The sequence below is a fragment of the Aquarana catesbeiana genome, linkage group LG05, assembly GCF_042186555.1.
Source record: "Aquarana catesbeiana isolate 2022-GZ linkage group LG05, ASM4218655v1, whole genome shotgun sequence".
In the NCBI taxonomy this organism is placed as follows: domain Eukaryota; kingdom Metazoa; phylum Chordata; class Amphibia; order Anura; family Ranidae; genus Aquarana; species Aquarana catesbeiana.
The window spans coordinates 166,753,157-166,774,261 of NC_133328.1; the positions used below are offsets into that span (position 1 = coordinate 166,753,157).

General features: G+C 41.5%; 1 protein-coding gene across 1 annotated transcript in view; it reads left to right on the top strand.

Annotated features, from left to right (window-relative positions):
* The window catches only part of ZNRF2 (zinc and ring finger 2), a 157,749-nt gene that overhangs the window by 120,129 nt on the left and 16,515 nt on the right, over positions 1–21,105 (top strand). The window contains exons 3-4 of the mRNA XM_073630324.1: positions 11,343–11,448; positions 20,338–20,418. Of these exons, the coding sequence (XP_073486425.1) occupies positions 11,343–11,448; positions 20,338–20,395 (164 nt within the window). The 3' untranslated portion in view covers positions 20,396–20,418. The remainder of the gene's footprint in view (positions 1–11,342; positions 11,449–20,337; positions 20,419–21,105) is intronic.

Consider the following 21,105-nt stretch of genomic DNA (forward strand, 5'->3'; position numbering starts at 1 on the left):
TTAGACAAAATTGTTATTATGATTAGAAACAGGAGATTTGGCTGTGTGCTCTGCGTACAACCAAATTTCGCTAACAGGGGAACCCACACCGTTTTTTTTCATTTAAAACTTGACGCGGCGTTCCCCCTCAGGATTCATACCAGACAGCTGTCAGCACTGCCTGTCGCTCATCGCGAAAGGAAAAAAAAGTTTTCCTTTCCCGATCAGCGAGCCAGGCTTGTGCTTACAAAGTCATACTGAAGTCGTGTCTATATTATTCAGGCACGATTTGCATGCTACTTCAGGGTTTAACATTGAGGTCTATGGAGTACAACTCGCATAGAAGTTGGACCAAAGTAGTGCAGGAACTACTTTCAAGTCGGTACGACTTAGTCGTGCCAATATGAATGGTAGTCATTGAAAATCATGGAGAATGACTTGTCATACGATTTTGCAGTACAAAATCGTGGGACAAGTCATAGAAGTGTGAAAGGGGCCTAAAGGTAACTCCACTTTTGTGGAAAAAAATAGCAAAAAAATAAATATAGCATATACAATTGCAATGCTTGACATATTGTAATTGAATGTTATTAACCACTTCAGCCCCGGAAGGATTTGCCCCCTTCCTGCCCAGGCCATTTTTTGGGATGCGGAACTGCGTCGCTTTAACCGTCAATTACGCGGTCGTGCGACGTTGTACCCAAACAAAATTTAATGTCCTTTTTACCCCATAAATAGAGCTTTCTTTTGGTGGTATTTGATCACCTCTGCGGTTTTTATTTTTTGCACTATAAACAAAAAAAAGAGCGACAATTTTGAAAGAAACACAATATTTTGTACTTTTTGCTATAATAAATATCCAAAAAAAAAAAAAAATGTCTTCATCAGTTTAGACTGATATGTATTCTTCTACACATTTTTAGTAAAAAAAAAATGCAATAAGCGTATATTGTTTGATTTGCGCAAAAGTTATAGCATCTACAAAAAAGGGCATAGGGATTTATGTCATTTTTATTATTATTATTATTTTTTTTACTAGGCGGCGATCTGCGATTTTTATCGGGACTGTGACTATGCAGCAGACAGATCGGACACTTTTTTTTTTTTTTTTTTTTTTTGGGACCATTGACATTTATACAGCGATTAGAGCTAAAAATAGGCTCCAAGTCATTTTCTAGCAAAAAATACAGATTTTAACTTTATAAGAAAAAAATGTCAGAAAAAGGTTTGGTCTTTAACTGGTTAAACTTCCCCCATTTAGCCCTGGTTCACATTGATGTGATTTGGCATGCGATTTGACAAGTCCCTGACATACCAGAGTACCCCATTTGGTATGCTGTACTGCAATGTTTCTTAACTCCAGTCCTCAAGTAAAGTACCCCCAACAGGTCATGTTTTCAGGCTTTCCATTATTTGATCAGTTTCACTGCCTTAGTAATTACCACAGCTGTTTCATCTGAAGAAAATCCTGAAAACATGACCTGTTGAGGGGATGCTTGAGGACTGGAGTTGAGTACTGTACTTTACATACCCCACACCGATGAATACCATGCTGTATGTTAATTCATCCATATAGAAATGATTCATATCCCTGGGACTCAGTGTTCAGGTAAACATTTGACATCATTGTGGTAAGACTAAACACTGAGGGAGAATTCTAAAGGGGCTGCAAGGTGCTCAGTCTGAAAAGGCTTGTATGACAATATAACCAGCTTTAATGCAGGTTTTATTGGCTTAAAGTGATTGTAAACCCTTGTTTGTTGTTGTATGTTTGTTATTTAAAAAAAAAAAAAAAAATGTCATACTTACCTCCACAGTTCGTTTTGAACAGAGTGGCCCCAATCCTCGACTTCTGGGGTCCCCTGGCGGCGCTGGTAGCTCCTCCCCGCATCATATAACCCCCTAGGAGATTCGCTCTCCCGGGGGGGGGTTAGCTTGCGGTGCACTCCCGAGTGCAGCATTTGCTTCCAGAATGCAGGACTCAGCCCCGCCCCCAGGCGCCCGCGTCATTGCATTTGATTGACAGCAGCGGGAGCCAATGGCTGCGCTGCTATCAATCTATCCAATCGAGCCGAGAACTCCAGGCAGAGAAGGTGGGAGGGAACGAAGGGCTCAGATGAGTAAGACTGGGGGGGGGGGACACTGTCAGAACACGAGGGTTTACAACCTCTTTAATTTGAAATGAATGAATAAGTAGATGTGGTATGTGGACATTTCTACCATGTTTCACTAATTACAGGTATGATCATCTGGGTATTGCTTATTCATGCTGAGGCTTTGTTAGTATAATGCAGGGATATGCAATTAGCGGACCTCCAGCTGTTGCAGAACTACAACTCCCATGAGGCATAGCCAGACTCTGACAGCCACAAGCATGACACCCAGAGGCACAGGCATGATGGGACTTGTAGTTTTGCAACAGCTGGAGGTCCGTTAATTGCATATCCCTGGTATAATGGATAATTTGCACAAAAAGCATGGATCTATATCGACATACAAGGCAGTGCTGGTGCCATTATTGGGATGTAAGGATTTGTTTTTTATTTATTTCTTTTTATAATGTTGAGTAATATTGTATGGGGGAGCCAGGTGAGATTTGGCTTTGGAGAAAACACTATCATGGAACAGGAATGCATGTAGTGGTTATTGGCACGTAAGCAATTAAGCATTCATTTAATGTGACTTCTATCTGATAAAGCATTAGTCAGTACAACAGGCTGTCATTGACCTGACAAAGGAATGTAATGTCGTACATAAACAAGTATGCATCTGTGGCAAGCAGGTTTTGTTTAAAAAATGATCATTCCGATTTGCTTGCTACATCTTTCTTTACCCTAGGGTCACACTAGTGCGGGCCGTACATCCTGCATTTGTTCGGACACAGCAGCCCATTCATGTGAAAGGGCTGCTGTGCCGCATGAAGCGCACCAAAAGGTGCATGCACCTTTTTAAAAGCCGCAGGGAAACCCCATAATCTTTTTGACCATGAGGTTCTCGTACATGTGATCATGCTGCGGGTTGAGATTTGTGGGGGTGCCATTCAGAATGAATGTCAGCCCCGCACGTCTCACAAGAGCAGTTTGATTCGGCTGCAAGAGGTTGTGGGTGCAGGAATCGATGTGGAACGCACAGTGCGGGTTAGATGGAACCTCTGTTTAACCACTTGCCTCCAAAGCCTATTCTGGCACTCCTCTCCTACATGGAAAAACCATTTTTTTTTTTTTTTTTCTAGAAAATTACTCGAAACCCCCAAACATTATATATGTGTTTTTTTTTTTTTTTGTTTTTTTTTAGCAGAGGCCATCGGGAATAAAATGGCGGTCGTTGTTTTTATGTCACACAGTATTTGCGCAGCAATTTTTGAAACTGTTTAATGAATTAAAAAAAACTTAGCCAAATTTTTTTGTATAATGTGAAAGATGATGTTATGCCAAGTAAATGGATACATAGCACGTCACGCTTTTAAAATTGCGCACACTCGTGGAATGGCGCCAAACTTTGGTACATAAAAATCTCCATAGGCGATGCTTTAAATTTTTTTACAGGTTGCCTGTTTAGAGTTACGGAGGAGGTCTTGGGCTAGAATTGCTGCTCTCGCTCTAACGTTCGTGGCGATACCTCACATGTGTGGTTTGAACGCTGTTTACATATGTGGGCATGACGTACATATGCATTCCCTTCTGTGTGCAAACATGCGTGACAGGGGCGCTTTAAAAAACGTTTATTTATTTTTTTGAATTTTTTTATTTTAACTATCCCTTTTAATTTTATTTATTTATTTTTTTTATCACTTTTACTCCTATTACAAGGAAACATTTCTTGTAATAGGAATAGTGCATGACAGGTCCTTTTTATAGAGAGATGTGGGATCTATAAGACCCCACATCATTCCTCTAGGCAGGAAAGACCGAGTCAAAAAAAAATCGATCTTGGCCTTTCCAGCCGAGCACTTGGCAATGTTTACTTCCGCTGGTCTGGATGTGACGTCGCACTTGGGCCTCCGAAGGTCATAGAGACTCCTGAGGACCATCTGGTCACCGGAAATCTCTATGGCAAACTACCGGCGCTGGCAAATTCCTTCTCCGACTGGCCAATCGCACAAGCAAGCCGGTAGAATCACCGGGGGGGGGGCAGCGTTGTTCCCTCCCACAGCCTGTAAAAACGATCAAGCGGCTGAACAGTCGCTATGGTGGTTGTTACGGTGCAGGAAATCGCTAGCAGAAAGGAATGACATCTGGATGATGCCTGTAGCTGCAGACCTCATTCAGATATCACCACTCCAAAGTCCAAGACGTCATATGATGTACCTTGGGTGGCGAGTAGTTAAAGTACAAAAAAAAAAATAAAACTAGTGACAAATGTCGTTGTGAAAACAAACTCTGCCTACCTTTTAAAAGTGGACAGTGTCGTGTTTTTTTTTTTTTTTTTGTTTGGTTTTTTTTTTGTTTTGTGTTTTTTTTTTTTTTTTTAATTTTTATGATTTTTTTTTTTTTTTACAATTTTTTAACAGCCCTGTAGGGGGCTTTGGTAACATATCAGAGGTCTAAACAGACCTGTGATGTCTCACTTTTGAGACAGAGAAAGGAGATTGAGGACACAGTCCTCAAGTACCTGAGTACAGCCTCAGCTGCACAGAATAATTGAGCAGGAATAGCTCTGTACAGTCTCCCTGTTCATTAAGAAACTGAAGCAGAGTAAAGACAGTTTACTCCTGTGCTTCAGTTATGAATGAACACAGTAAGTGATCCTTACTGTGTTCACTCAGAAAAGGAAGGGACCAGTAAGTGGCATATTCACCAGTCCCTTCCCGATCTTGAATGATCTCTGCAGCAACCAGCAGGAGGGAGGGGAAGCCATCAGCACTGGGAGGGGAGGGGGGACCAGGGATGTACATGGGGCCCAGGAAGAAGGGAAACTGGACTGGAGGGGCAGCAATTTACTGGAATCGATCCCCTGTAGTTCCCTCCTGCAGCAGCTGAAAGAGAGCGGTAGGGAGAGGAGGAGACGCTGGCTTTCAGCTACTGCAGGTGGGAACTATAGGGGATCAGTTTCAGTAAATGCCGCCCCTCCTGTTGAAGGTTCAGCTCCCTTCTGCTTGTCAGCAGTGCAGCATACCAAGTTGTTCCTTTCCTGCATACGGTATGTAGGAGGAGCAGTCCAGGGGATGGCAAGGAAAGGAAAGGACAAGATCTACCCATCACCTGCTCAGGATCAACCAGTAGACCGCAACCGACGGGTTTCTGACCCCTGCATTAGAGGGTGGTTGTATTTTCAGGCATGAGAAACACTTCAGTGTTTTATGCTATGAACCAGCACTGGCATCTGCTTATCGATTAAAAACAATAGGTGGCATTGCGACAGGACACATCACAATTTCCTTTGAGATTTGTCAGCCAGCAGGCGTGCCTTGACATCATCTACTTAAAGCCTGGATCATGAGACTGTCATCTCATACCTAGAAGAACCTTTACTGGAATGTCGCAGAGGAGAGTTATTTTCATTGTAATTTTGAATGAAATTATTTCAACTAAGTGCCGCAAGTTTCTTCCCTTCCCACATAAACCAGAACACTTTACTGCTCCTACCATGCATGTTTATAGAATAATCATATAACAATAAAGTGATTATATATAGTATAATTTTTTGCACAGAGCAGCCCTGGTTCTCCTCTTCTGGGGTCCCCTACCAACGCTTCTGGCTCCTCCTGCCTTCAGATTGCCCCAATAGCAAGATGCAAAGTATAGTATAGAGTGCCCCTATAGCAAGGTAAAAAAACTTTAGACTTTAGAACCACTCACTTCCTGCCCAGGACTACATGTCCAATGAGGCATTGCTCCTCACACATTCACAAGTTCTCAGGCAGTTACTGACATGTATGGACGGTTTACTGAGCTGTATGTGTGCTGCACTGTATTTCCTGATATGTAAACAAATAATGCATTCTGTATGTAGGCCAACTAATTGGCTGGCTGATTAATCGATTATGAAAATAGTTGACAGCTATTTTCATAATCAATTAGTTGTCGATTAATTGATTAGTTGTTTCAGCCCTAGTTAAAGCATCTAAGTCAGGGGTCCTCAAACTTTTTAAACAGGGGGCCAGTTCACTGTCCCTCTACAAATTCCTATGCACACTGCACATCTTATTATGCAGAACGCAGGGTTCAGGAGTGTGTTGTGCTTAGAACTCAGATATCAGAAGTGCGTTGCGCTCAGAATACAGGGATGGCGGGGGTGGGTAGTGATGTGAGAGGTTACAGAGGACACTGCTATGTGGGTGGCCCTGCCCATGACAGTGTCCTCTGCCCCCTTTACACCCCCCCCACCCCACACACACACACAGTGGTGTCCTTTGCCCCCCTATTCCCTATAACAGTGAGCTCTGCCCCCCCCCCCCCCCCCTTACCACCCATAGCAGTATCCTACCAGCCGAAAGCAGAGGGCGGCGCAGTTCTGTACAGAGGCCGGGAGTGGGAGCCGGCAGAGTGATTTTTCATGTTGGCAAGCTGGTGATTGGGTGGCTCCTTCTCATGCCCTCCGTCCTGCGCTGGGCTTCCTCCTGCTCACCGCTGTTCTCTGATGGCAGTGGCAGAGGCGGCTTGCGGGAACAGGACACATGGTAGAGCCGGCCCTAACGAGCGGGCCGGGTATATGGCCTTGGCGGGCCATATGCAGGCCATAGTTTGAGGACCCCTGATTTAAGTGTAAGTGTATAGCCCAGCGCTTCTAGTTTTAGTTTGAGAACACTAAGCGGACTTGGCTGTAAACTTAGGCCTTGTTCACATGGGGCATACTACAGCGCACGCCTGCGATGTCCATGTTTACTAGCATGGGGATGCACAGGTATTTGTTCATCCACCTGCAGGCAGTCCCATTGATGTCAAATTGGGAGCAAATCAACATCTGTGCGGGTGCACGGCCACAAACACCAATTGACATCAATGGGGCTGCCTAGACATGGATGCACAGAACACTTGTGCATCCCTGTGCGGTTAAACATGGGGTTACACTGTAGTATGCCCCTGTGTGAATGAGGCCTTACACTCCTTGCAGCCTTTATTCATATCATTAGTGATAATAAGCACAGCAGCTTAGTTTGACACTTTTACATACCTCCCAACTTTTTGAGATGGGAATAAGGGGCACCTCATAATGACATAAGTCTTCCCAGGTCAACAACCTCTGGTAAGCCTTTAAGATCTTCAGGTGACGGCTTTTTCCCTACCATTATTGCCTTTCCCGGGAATTCTGTTTGCCTCTACATAGCCTCTTCATACATCTTTGCTCCAATCTTCAATCCAATATACTACACTTGTTTGACCTGTTGGCCTCATAGCCTGGTATGACTTGGCTGGCATACGTCGTTCCAAGTCATTTACATCTGGTAAGCCCCCTATGATCCCAGGTGGTGGCTTTTTCATCCCCTCTTTTTTACACTGTTGGTGGACTTTAACTTGCTGGCTCCTGTTGGTGCCAATTCACCTTTTTGGACTTTTATAATTTATGTGGCATCACTTTTCACATGTTTTGATATACACGTGCTTTGATTTATTTCATTTATCTATTTATATATATTTCTTTGGTACATGTTATAGTGTATACACAGTATATATTCGCAATTTATACTAATACTGTAGAATTTTCTCACACATTGGTTTACACTTTTGTATACTGTATAGATGATATTTGGTTTCTCACATCACATGGAACCAAATGGGATACTAATATTTACTCACTGCATTTGACTTTTTAGATATGTCACTTACATAACCCTCTTTTTTGAGTTTATAGCACCACACTTTTTACAATTTTTTCTCAACCACCTATTACCAAAAGTATGTAGGGATAGGACACATGCCCTGCCATGCCCCCTCAAAGGAGAATTATTAAAAAAAAAAAAAAAAAAAAAGAAAGTTGATTAAACCCACTAGTCCTATCTCAATCCAGCAATGTGCCCACCTGCAGTACCCCTTGTCTGTGGTGTTCACCTTTACAGGACACGGAGACAGCAGCGGGAGCCATTGGCAATTGTCAATCAAAGAGGCTGGAGCAGGGTGGGGCTGAGCCACACTGTGTGTGTGTGTGTGTGTTTGTGGATGCACACAGCCTTGCTCAGGAGCGAGCCAGCATGTCTGCCCCCACAGCAAGCACCTTATTATGGGGGCACACAAAGAAGAGGAGTGCAAAGCGCTGTCTGGGGACTCCAGAAGAGGAGGTTTGGGGCCGCTCTGTGTGATACCGTTTGCACAGAGCAGGTAAGTATAACCTGTTTTGTTATTTTAATAAAAAAATTATACTTTACAACCACTTAAAAGCACAGGTAAATTATTGGCAAATTAGGTTTGAAATGATTGATTATTGCCCTGTTTCTTGGCTTTATTGTTTTATAATTTTTCATGTTGTTATCTTGGGCATTGGATAAAACTACTGTGTGGTTGATATTTTGTTAATGTTGGTAAGCCTGATGACCTTTAAATACCATAGATATATCTAGAGGCATCTGATATGACATACACCTTGTACTTTCCTTCTAGTTTCATTGAAGTCAGCTAACATTTTTTAGAATTTGCTTGTTTCGTGCAATCACAATGTCTAAATGTCAGGACAAGTTACAGTTGGTAGAAACTGCTTAATGACAAGTTTATTTCAGTTCAAGATAGCCATGGTTTGTGTATGACAATTAAAATACCTTAAGCCATTTTATCAAAAGCAATTCGGATACTTTTTATCTATGCGGTTAGTAAAGGGATCTGTATTTTACAATTAAATGTAAGCAATGGGACCTATAAAATGTACCTTTGTATTTCTAGCCCAGTTCTATTAGACCTTGTATATCCTCTGCCATAGCCCACCAAAAAAAAAAAAAAAAAAACTCAAAGGGAAACTCAAGTCACCAAATTTTTAGTAGAGCAGGACATGAGGATTAGTCCCTACCTCTTTTAACTAAACCATAGCCTATCATGCCCCCTCACCAGTAGTCTCACTTAGAGGTCGACCAATATGGGTTTTTCTCTGGCCGATGCTGATATGTAGAAATTAGAAAATTCCTATGCAATGCTCTAGTTATAAGCCCAATAGCACAAAAAATAACACCAAATCTAACATTGATTAAAATCGTTCATGTGAAATTATTTCTTTGTGTCTGGTGCCATCTACTGGATACATTGGAAATTGGAGTCTATTCTGTTCCATCCCTTGTGTTTTGTAATGCATTGATAGGACTGTGGCATCAACAAGATGTAAGAAGTGTGCTCATAAGTCAGGGTTTTCCAACCTTTTTTCCAGGGCATATTAATTTGTCAGGGCCATGTTGGCTGATATTAAAATATCAAAAGAAAATTGTCTGTATACACACGCCATGGTGAAAATAATGCCGTCCTTAATAAATTATTTTATAAAATAAAATTGAAATATGGTTTACTGTATATTGAGATCGAATCATTAGAATAACATTAATCTATTTTAAAGCTGGTAAACTGTCATTTACGTTATTATGACCTGGTTTCCAAGGATATCCTGTGAATGGTTGCGGGCTTTTAAAGTGACCCTGTATACACAACAGTATTTAACTGTCCACTGTTGTGGAAATTCCACTTTTCCGCCCTTTCCCCATCTCATCTTCAACTTTTGCCTTTTTTTTTTTTTTTTTTTAGGGGGGGGGGGTACCTGGTTTCACACTTCCACCTAGATCACCTAGGCCAGTAGTCTTCAAACTGTGGCCCTGGGGCCAGATGCGGGCCTTTGCTTGCCTCTGTCCGCCCTTGGAGCATGTTTCCATCCACAACTGACACCAGTGATGATGCACTATTCCTCCCACTCACACCAGTGATGGGGCACCATTCCTCCCACCAATGATGGAGTGCTATTCCTCCCACACACCAATGATGAGGTACTATTCTTCCCATAGACGCCAATGATGGAGTGCTATTCCTCCCACACACCAATGATGAGGTACTATTCTTCCCATAGACGCCAATGATGGGGTGCTATTCCTCCCACTGATACCAACAATAGATAAAAATGCAAAGATCAAACTAAGAAATAATCATCCCAGCATTAACAGCGCTAAAAAATAACTAGGAGTATTTAGTGCAATTAAAGGACAAACTAATTCCACACACAAACATCAATTCATATGTGACAGAGTCCAAAAAAAGTCCTTAGGAAAGATGTGGTGCTCCGTGACCCCTAAGAATCTTAGGGAAGCCTCAAAGCCTGAATACCATCACCAAAAGAAACCTTGTGCTCACGTGGGCCCCGTTGGTAATGCACTTACCACAAAGGAGCTATAAAATTGTCTTGTATCTCCAAACACTATTAGGTGGGCTACTAGCCTGGAATCAAATCCTTCATGGACCAACACAAATGAGAAAGGCTAAAACCTGATGTCTCCTTTAGTGTGGGATAAGCTCCTGTCATTGGGATAACATAGTGAAAATTAGCGATCAAATGGTAGCACTAATATCCTAAAAGTCCAGGCATGGCTTGGATGCCCCACATAACCCACATCGTCACGAGGTCACCAAGAGAAAACACATCAGAATGGATTTCACACACATGTATGAGAGGTGAATGTCACAGAGGGGAGCAAAGTTTCCAAGGGTCCAGGGCAGGATAAAATCAGTTTTGATTACAAAAAGATATAGTGATATAGTCCACCTTTGGGATAGTGATATGTTCAGCTACAAAGCTGTACAGGAGAGAGGAGACAGATCATGTGTTCCTAGTATATAGGAACACCAATCGGTCTCCTCCCCCAGTCAGCCCCATCCCCCCACAGTTAGAACACACAGTGAGGGAACACATTTACCCCTTGATCGCCCACTAGTGTTAACCCCTTCCCTGCCAGTGACATTTATACAGTAATCAGTAGCTAGCACTGATCGCTGTATAAGTGTCAGTGGTTTCAAAAAAGTGTCAGATCTGTCCACCGCAACATCGCAGTCCCGATAATCGCAGATCACCGCCATTACTAGTAAAAAAAAAAAAAAAAATAACCATAAAATAAAAATGCCTAAATCAATAACCTATTTTGTAGGCGCTATAACTTTTTCGCAAACCAATTAATATACGCTTAATGTGATTTTTTTTTTTTTTTTTTTTTCTTCCAAAAATATGTAGAAGCATACATATTGGCCTGAAATATTGGCAGCTTAATCTTTGGCAAGATTTCAAGCTTTTGATAGAATGTTTACCTCGGAATGAATTTTCATGTTTGGACACCAGTTCAGGCAGGGACCAGATCCTGGGCTTTTATGCAGCAGTTCATACAAATTATGATTATACATGGCATGCAGCTAAATTATGTTTAAAACTAAAAAAACAAAACAAAAAAATGTATATTTTTAATTTTCTTCCAACAGAGGATGTACTCGGTAAAGATGCTGGAGAATGTACAATATGTCTGGAGGACCTACAACAAGGGGACACAATAGCCAGATTACCTTGCCTATGTATATATCACAAAGGGTAAGTATTTTTCCATTCATACAATATATATTTTTAGAAAAAAAAAAAAAAAACCTGTGAAATGCCAGCCCAGTAATGACAAAATGGTGCTTCCTTTTGTAGTCCTACATTTTAATTCCTTATTTACTTCTTTATTTAAAAACTGTTGAACTTTTATTAATGCAATATGTTTTATTAGCTTGTATCTGTATTTTCTCAGATGGTACTGTTATGTGGGTCAGCCTTGCATAAAAACTGTTACCTTTAAGGACTGATGTATGGTTGTGTCTAATAGCCTGTTAGGCTCCATTCACATCAGTGCATTTTTTCATGCTTTTTGCAGAAACGGGTTGGAACATGTTCACATCAATGCATTTTTGTGCCTCTGCGTTTTTGAAACGGGTCAGGGACTTTTTTAAACGCTAAACTGTGTTTTAGACGTCATTGGAAAAGCTGCAGAAAAGCATGTAGGGCGTTTTTTTTACCACACTTTTACAGCAATTTGCGTTTTTAAATCTGCCCAACAAATTTTCAAAAAACAAATGCAAATCGCAGCAAAATGGCTGTAAAATCGCATTAAAAAAACACAGAAAGCACAGCAAAAAGCACTGCAGAAACGCTCAAAAGCAACATATATAGATGTGAATCGAGCCTCGTTGTCAGGTTGCACATCAATTCTGTTACTGGTTAAAAAATGGTGAACATGGACTTTAAAATCCCACCTGCAGCCAAAACCTTTTATTTGGCTTTAGATGGAGAAGGAAAGCATTACAAACTCTTTTTTTTTTTGCCAACAAGTAAAAAGTCTAGTAAGAGCGCCAAACTAACGGTAAGAGTCCAAAAGAGCCATTTATAACATAACTCTGTAAAACAGCCAACAGCCTTTTCAATCAGGGCTTGTATTCTGTTAGGCTCAATTCACATCTATGCATGTTGCTTTTGAGCGTTTTTTTTGTGGTGCTTGCCACGTTTTTGAGCAGCGTTTTTACAGCATTTTTGTGGCATTTTTGCTGCATTTTGCGGTTTTTTTTAGACTGTCTAAAAAACAAAACGCAAAACGCGTCAAAAACGCCACAAAAAAGCTGTAAAAATGCTGCAAAAATGCTGTACTTGCGTTCTTGATGCTGGTCCATTGAATCCTATTACATGCAAAACGCTGCATTTTGCATGAAAAAAAGTCCCTGACCCTTTCCAAAAACGCAGAGATACAAAAATGCATTGATGTGAACATGTTCCATAGGAACCCATGTTAAAAGATTTCCATGCATTTCTGCAAAATGCATCAAAAAACGTGTTGGTGTGAATGGAGCCTTAAGACTTGTGAGAATGGGTTTAGTTTTTTGTGTTTTAATTAACCACTTCAGCTCCAGAAAATTTACCCCCCTTTCATGACCAGGCCACTTTTTGCGATACGGCACTGCGTTACTTTGACAATTGCGCCGTCATGCAACGCTGTACCCAAATAAACAAAAACAAAAGTCTGACAATTTTGAAAAAAAATGATATATATTTTTTGCTTTCTGCTATACAACACAGCCAATAAAATATGCAAAAAAATTAAATTTCTTCATCAATTTAGGCCAATATGTATTCTGCTACATATTTTTGGTAAAAAAAAAATCCCAGTAAGCGTATATTGATTGGTTTGCGCAAAGGTTATAGTGTCTACAAACTATGGGGATATATTTATGACATTTTTTTTCTTTTTTTTACTAGTAATGCGGCGATCAGCGACTTGTAGCAGGGCTGCGATTTTGTGGTGGACAACTCTGGCACCTAACTGACTTTTGACACTTTTTTGGGAACCATTGACACCAGTACAGTGATCAGTGCTAAAAATATGCACTATCACTGTACTAATGACACTGGCAGGGAAGGGAATGACATGTAATAATGCCTCAGAGCTAATCAGCAAAGGTCTCAGTATGGTGACTTTCATCGGTTGATATGAATGAACTAATAGAAAGTAAACATCCATTCTTACAAAGGGCAACCTTCTACTTTGTGAAATGTGCTGACTCATCATAAATCTAGTCCTGTGTTCTAGAAAGAACCTGTAACTTAGAACAGGACACATTCAGGTCATCATAGAGGATAGAAAAATGATAGTGCAGGTATAACAGGCTAAGAATATGGTGAAATCAAATTTACTGGCGTTTTTTCGGGCGTTTTTTTTTTTTTTTTTTTTTTTTTTCAGCTTTTTTTAAAGCGTTTTAGAAATGTATTACAAGCATTTTACAGCTTTAGGCGTTTTTGTTTAGCCAATAGAAAGCACTAGGGGGTGGAGAGCTGCTATTTAAACGTTTTTTTTCCCCAGCGTTTTTCTGCTCAAGTCAGATGTTTCTATTGCTGTTTATGGGGCCAAAAACGCCTGTAATCTGCCAAAAAGCAGCTCCTGTACATTTTTGAGCTTCAGACGTTTTGCTTCAGGCGACAGAACGTTCATATGTGAACAAGGGCCATTGAAATGAATGGGATTTTGCTTGTTGGGTGTTTTGGTGAACGTTTTTTACAAGCTGAAAATCTCTCAGGTGTGAACAGGACCTGTAATGTTAATTACCTAGATACAGATGTTAATGTATATAATTCAAATTGGTTGTAAACCTCCGACATGAAATGTGAACAAAGCATACCCCTCTATATTAGGAGTACTAAGTGTCCTTTCTGTCCATTGCTTCATTCCTGTGCTGTCAGCATGAATCATTTCTGACAAGTTTTCCTGACACCAGGAGAAAAATGGTGACAGGGGAGAGATCTTCAGTTGATTGACATCCTCTGCTCTGTTTCTGTGAGCTGTATGAAGGGGGTGTGTCTCTTCCCCCCAGTCAGCGCTCAGACCTCTCCTCACTGCAGAGTGTAACTTCAAGTGATTGTAAAGTCTTGTTTTTTTTCCTATAAAAATAACAAACATGTTATACCTACCTGCTCTGTTGTAGTGGATGTGCACAGAGCAGTCTGGATCCTCCTCTTCACGGGTCCCTCTTCTGTGATCCTGGTCCCTCCCTCCTGTTGAGTGCCCCCACAGCAAGCAGCTTGCTATGGGGGCACCCGAGTCGAGTCACAGCTCCCTGTTTCCGTTCAGACATGGAGCTCCGACCTGGCCCACCCCCGCTCTCCCCTGATTGGCTAGCTGACTCTGACAGCAGTGGCAGCCAATGTGGCCACTGCTGTGTTTTTTTGCCAATCAGGACGGAGAATCTCAGACAGCTGAGACATTCATGGACATCGCTGGACAGAGAGGGACCTCAGGTAAGTATTATGGGGGCTGCTGCATTAAGATAAAAAACCTTCTACCTTTACAACCCCTTTCAGCTCTCTGTCCCTTTATTCCTGAACTCTGCTGAATTTTAAAGCTTGTCAAACAAAGACAGACTTGGGGGGCACACGCTAAAGCCTCATACACACAGTACGATTGTTGGCCAACAGAGCGTCTGATTTTTGTAAAAGGGGCATGTGCCAGGATCTTGTCTTGCATACTAACGGTACACAATTGTCATGCCACAAACATGAACGTAGTGACGTGCTATGAGGAATTTCAGCTCTTGAGCGCCACCTTTTGGGCCCCTTCTGCTAATTTCGTGTTTGGTGAGCACTGATTCCGAGCATGCGTGTTTGTACTTTCGACTTTTGTGTGACGATTTGTGTACAAATGGATGGATGGGAGGCTAGTAAATTTTCGGCGGACAACAATTGTCAAAAGGAGCATACTAGCGGTAAGATTTTAGGACAACAGTCTGTCAACAGACAATCCCCTGCCAACAATCGAACCGTGTGTACGAGGCTTAAGACTGCATAACATTAGATGGTGCAGCTATAAGACCAACAAACAGAGGAAAAGATTACAGAGCACACATACTAAAATGACATTTAAATCCTGCAAGGTTATTTAAAACACCTGAACATATTCAGCAAATAAGCAAAAAATATAGGGATTTGGTCACACTATATGGCCATATCGTGCTTAACCACTTGCTTACTGGGCACTTAAACCCCCCTCCTATCCAGACCAATTTTCAGCGCTGACGCACTTTGAATGACAAGCGGTCATACAACACTGTACCCAAATGAAATTTTTATCAGTTTTTCACCACAAATAGAGCTTTCTTTTGGTGGTATTTGATCACCTCTGCAGTTTTTACTTTTTGTTAGAAAAAATGTAAAAAACTGAATTTTTTTATATTTTGTTAAAATTTAAAACAGGTCATTTTTCTCCTTCATTGATGTACGCTGATGAGGCGGCAGTGATGGGCACTGATGGGTGGCAGTGATGGGCAGCACTGCTAGGTGGCACTGATTGGCACTACAGGTGGGCATTGATAGGTGGCACTTGTGGGCATTGATAGGTGGCACTTGTGGGCATTGATAGGTGGCACTTGTGGGCATTGATAGGTGGCACTTGTGGGCACTGTTAGGTGGCACTGTGGGCACTGTTAGGTGGCACTATTAGGTGAACTGATGAGGCAGATGTGCCTCTTCCACTTCGGGACCGATGTCCCTCACATCCGAGCCGGTGATCGGCTTTTTTTTTCTACTCACGCTGTTAGCGTGAGTAGAGAAAAAAAACGATTACCGATCTTTTGTTTACATCATGTGATCAGCTGTCATTGGCTGACAGCTGATCACATGGTAAGGGGCCGGGACCGGCCCCTTACTTGGATCGGTGATTACCCGAGTCTCAGTGACTCGGTGATCACAGCGCGCAGGGAGCGTGCACAGGGGAGGACGTCATATGACGGCCTCCCGGGAATTCAGGTCCACGCTGTGGCCGTCATTCGGCCATAGCGTGGATGTGAAGTGGTTAAGTCCACTACTGCGTCAAAGTGCCATGTTATCAGTGGGTCCTACACTATTCATATAATGAAAGATCCTTCTTCTCAATCATGGGAGAAATACACGCCTCTATGTGGGAGAACTAAAGGACTCCTCCTTATAACACAGGTGGACACTAAAAACAGGTAATTGCGGGGGGGATGTGGTGCTCCAACCCAAGGGATCTGGTCAGGAACCTTCAAATTCAGCATTTGAACGGATGTAGAGAATAGGGCTGCAAATAAACAGGTACAATTTATGTAGGAGGATTTTCTTCATCTGTGTATCACCTGAGGCCAGTCATTTCACTGGGTATATGTAAGGGTTTAAAGTGGTTGCAAAGTACAAGTACCCGTTCTAAACAAAACCCAGGGAAGATTTCACATCCCTCTCCTACCTTTAGCGCCCCCACACAGCCCCTATATGCAGCACAGCCTTGCTTCTCACTTACCCGCTCTCTGTTGCCCCAGGTAGCATTTAAAACCATGTAATGTCTGGGCGCCTGTGCAGCAGTGTGTAGACATGAGTGCAAATGTAACAAAGATGAATGGGAGAGCTGAGATGACACACTGAGAGATGAGTATTATTATTATTATTATTATTATTATTATACAGCATTTATATAGCGCCAACAGTTTACGTAGCGCTTTACAACTTGAGGGTAAACAGTACAAATACAATACAATTTGATACAGTAGGAATCAGAGGGCCCTGCTCCTTAGAGCTTACAATCTAAGAGGGAAGGTCAAGAGATACAAGAGTATACATGACCTGGCGTGGTGGGAAGTGGGTCTGCACTATATCTAAGGTCTCTGGAGGGCACAAGGCAGAGGGGGTATGGGGGAACCTTCCTTCCAGGGACTTTTCTTTTCTAATCAGAGTAAACTTGTATTTAAAGATTATAAGACCTCCCTATTCTTTGTTAAAGTGAAGTACAAGTCTCAATGAATTCCTTCCTGATATGTCACCATACAGTATACAATTTTAGTGTACATTTCAGAAAAGCTTTACCTTTTTTTACCGTATATCAGTAAAAAAAAAAAAAAAAAAACCAATTGTCCTAAATGCTGAACGCTAGCAAATCACTAAATACAAAGATTAAATACACATATAGGAGCTGTTTTCCCTGCCAAGGTATTTTTTTTCCTCTCCATCCAATATGAGATTTACATAGCTCTGCCATACAGCATAGCGCTGTATAGCAAGGCAGGAGATGTGATCTGTTGTAGTTACATTTTTAGGTTTTCTCCTCACTCCAGCCTGTGATTAGACAGTAAACAAAAAGCACCTGACTAATAAGCTACTTTCACTCCTTCTTTGCCCCCATTAATATGCTAGTATATCAGCACTGCAGCTAAACTGATTGGCTCCTTGTGCTGCTTCTCCTTTTCCTGGTTTGAACCCTGCTGAATAGGGCTATTATCAGGTCAAAAAAGGTACTTGTACTACTTGGGCTCCATTCACACGGTATTAAGGTGTTTTTTTTTTTTTAAATTAGATCTGAATGTAGCTGCATTGTTTTCAATGGAGCCATTCAATGGAGCTGCTTTCAGATCCGTAACATAGAATTAAAAAAATCTGTATCTGTTGACATGTATAAATGTATACACGTTTGCAAGCACATAATTAATTCTACACAAAGGGGAAGATAAATTCTCAGAAAAACAAATTATGTACGCATACGCGTTAAAATTGCATTCATACGCAAGTATTTTTTTGATCATTATGCAGGAACTTTTCTCCTAGAAAACACATGTGTAATAACATCAGTAACATTTTGGCAGTCGCCAAGTGGTTAAACACTTGTTTACATTTTTGTTACAGCAGTGTGAATGAAGCCTTAAGCCAGTCATAGATCGATCGATTTTCTTTCCTGCAAGAGAGGTTTTTTTTTTTTTTTTGTAAGGCTGGATTCACACATGGTCTGGGGTGTTTCTGTTCACCTGTTCAGGTGTAATTCAGGTGCATATTTTTACCTGAATTTGCACCTGAACCGGACCAAAAAACACACAGGAACCTTTTCAAAACCACACCGTGGGCACATGTGTGAACTGGCTTCATTTTGTTAAAAATGCATCCACTTCGCATATATACGAACCCAGCCTAAGCTTCCTAGGCGAAGCGGTGACACTTCTGTTTAGAATTGCGGAGATCGATTGAAAGGAAGCATTGCAGACCCCTGAGTCACCTGATCAGGTGTAAAAAAAATTAGCCATCTGACATGGCTGTAGAACTTTTCCCATCTTGATTACCCTAGTTAGGCCTTAACCAGTGGGGTCTTCAGGTAACTCATTAATTGGTTGTCTATCGCCATTGTTTAATGGGGTCCAATATACCAGGGTTTGCCTGGAGTAGAGTTGTCAATGAAGTCTGAAACCATCCCCCAAATTATGGTGAAGACGAATGTGAACAGAACTCCCCTCATTTGGGATGGGATTAAGGTCTGGAGACTGGCTAGGCCACATGTGCTTCTTCTTGAGCCACTCCTTTGTTGCCTTGGCCATGTGTTTTGGGTCCTTGTCATGCTGGAATACCTATCCATTTTCAATGCCCTGGCTGAGGGAAGGAGGAAGTTCTTCAAGATTTGAAGGTTCATGGCGCCGTCCATTGTCCCTTTTTTCCTTTTGATGCCGTGAAGTTGTCTTCTCCCCTTAGCAGATGGGCATGTTTCCACCTCCATGTTTGACGGTGAGGATGGTGTTCTTGAGGTTATATTCAGCATTACTCCTCCTCCAAATACGGCGAGTTGAGTTGATGCCAAAGAGCTAAATTTTGGTCTCATCTGACTACCCCACTTTCACCCAGTTCTCCTCTGAACCATTCAGATGTTCATTAGCAAACTTCAGCAGGGGGACCTTGTGGGCACTGCAGAATTTCAGTCCTTCACGGCATAGTGTGTTACCAATTGTTTTCTTGGTGACTATGGTCCCAGCTGCTTTGAGATCATTGACAAGGTCTACAATCTTGTCACTGACACCCTTGGACAGCGCTTTGGTCTTGGCCTAGGTGGAGAGTAGAGCTGCACGATGAATCGTTATTGCGTTTTTTTTCCCCGTTGCGATCTTTACAAAGGGTTTCCCGATCTTTCCGATCTTTGGTATGCAGAAAATTTTCTCTCTGCTCTCTGCCATCAAAAGTCAAAGTCTGGGCAGTCTGCCAAGTTTTAAAACATTCTATCAGTGGAATGTTAAGGCTAAACATTGTATCAATTTGTCTTTTACATCAAAGGTATAGACTTCTGTATGTAAATTAGGAACGTTTAACCAATTAAACACTAAACCTTTTTCTGACAGTTGTTGTTTTCAAGTTAAAATCATTTATATATATTTTAGTAGAAACCCTAGAGAATAAAATGGTGATTGTTGCGATATTTTATGTCACACTGTATTTGCGCAGTTTTCAAATGCAATTTTTTTGGAAATAATGACTTTAATGAATTAAAAAAAAAAAAAAAAACTAACCAGTAAAGTTAGCCCAAATTGTTTTTGTATAATGTGAAAGATTTTACGCCGCAAAAATCGTGAGAGAATTGTGATTCTCATTTTGGCCAGAATCGTGCAGCTCTAGTGAAGAGATTGGAATCTGATTGATTGCTTCTGTGGACATGTGTCTTTTATGCAGGTAACAAGCTGAGATTAGGAGCACTCCCTTTAAGAGAGTCTTCCTAATCTCAGCTTGTTACCTGTATAGAAAACCTGAGAGCCAGAAATCTTGCTGATTGATAGGGGATCAAATAATTATTTCACTCATTAAAATGCAAATCAATTTATAACTTTTTTTAAATGAGTTTTTCTGGATATTTTAGTTGTTATTCTGTCTCTCACTGTTAACCTAAACCTACCATTAAAATTATAGACTGATCATTTCTTTGTCAGTGGGCAAACGTACAAAATCAGCAGGGGATCAAATATTTTATTTACCTCCCTGTACTTACCTCTTGCTTAGCATGACATGGCTATGGTCAGTCCCAGGAACCAAAGCTCCAGCTTTGTGGTCGAGACATAGAAGACAGACAGTAGTAGTAGTAGTACTCCTCAGCTGCATTCATGTTTTACATCATCATATGTAATATCTTTCTATGTGTTCTCTTATGTCTTCCAGCTGCATAGATGAATGGTTTGAAGTAAACAGGTCTTGTCCGGAGCATCCATCGGACTAGAGCTTGAATGACTCGTATGATAGGTAAATTTCTAATAAATGGTGGCCTCTTTATGAATCTGATGTGAGGAACGTTTGCCTTGATGTATACATTACAATGACCGTTTTTGTAAAGTTTGTTGTATAAAGAATGCGTCTCCTGCATTTGTTCATTGACAGACACAGGGCTTCCTTATTCAGAACCATAGGGTTATATCGCCCCCTACAGGGATAGAACACTAGGCAGAAAAAAAAGACTTGACTACGCCAGGGCTTGACAAATTTGCTTAGAATCTAGGAGCCAGCTGAAAAAGTTAGGAGCCAGCGCCCAGAACTGCATGTCTGGGGCATCGGGCAATAAGAATTGCTCATGCCTGATGCCAAGCGAAAAAAGAACAATATTTAAAAAAAATATTAAAAAATCAACTTTTGTTTTGTTTGTTATAAGTTTTTTTTCTCCTTCACCGATAGGCTGCACTAATGGGCACTGATGGGCTGCACTGATGAGGGGGCATTGAGGTTGGAACTGATGGGCACTGAAAGGTGGCACTGATGGACACCAATAGGCAGCACTGAGGTGCCACTGATGGGAACTGACAGGTGGCACTGATAGGCAGCACTGAGGTGGCACTGATAGGCAGCACTGAGGTGGCACTGATAGGCAGCACTGAGGTGGCACTGATAGGCAGCACTGAGGTGGCACTGATAGGCAGCACTGAGGTGGCACTGATA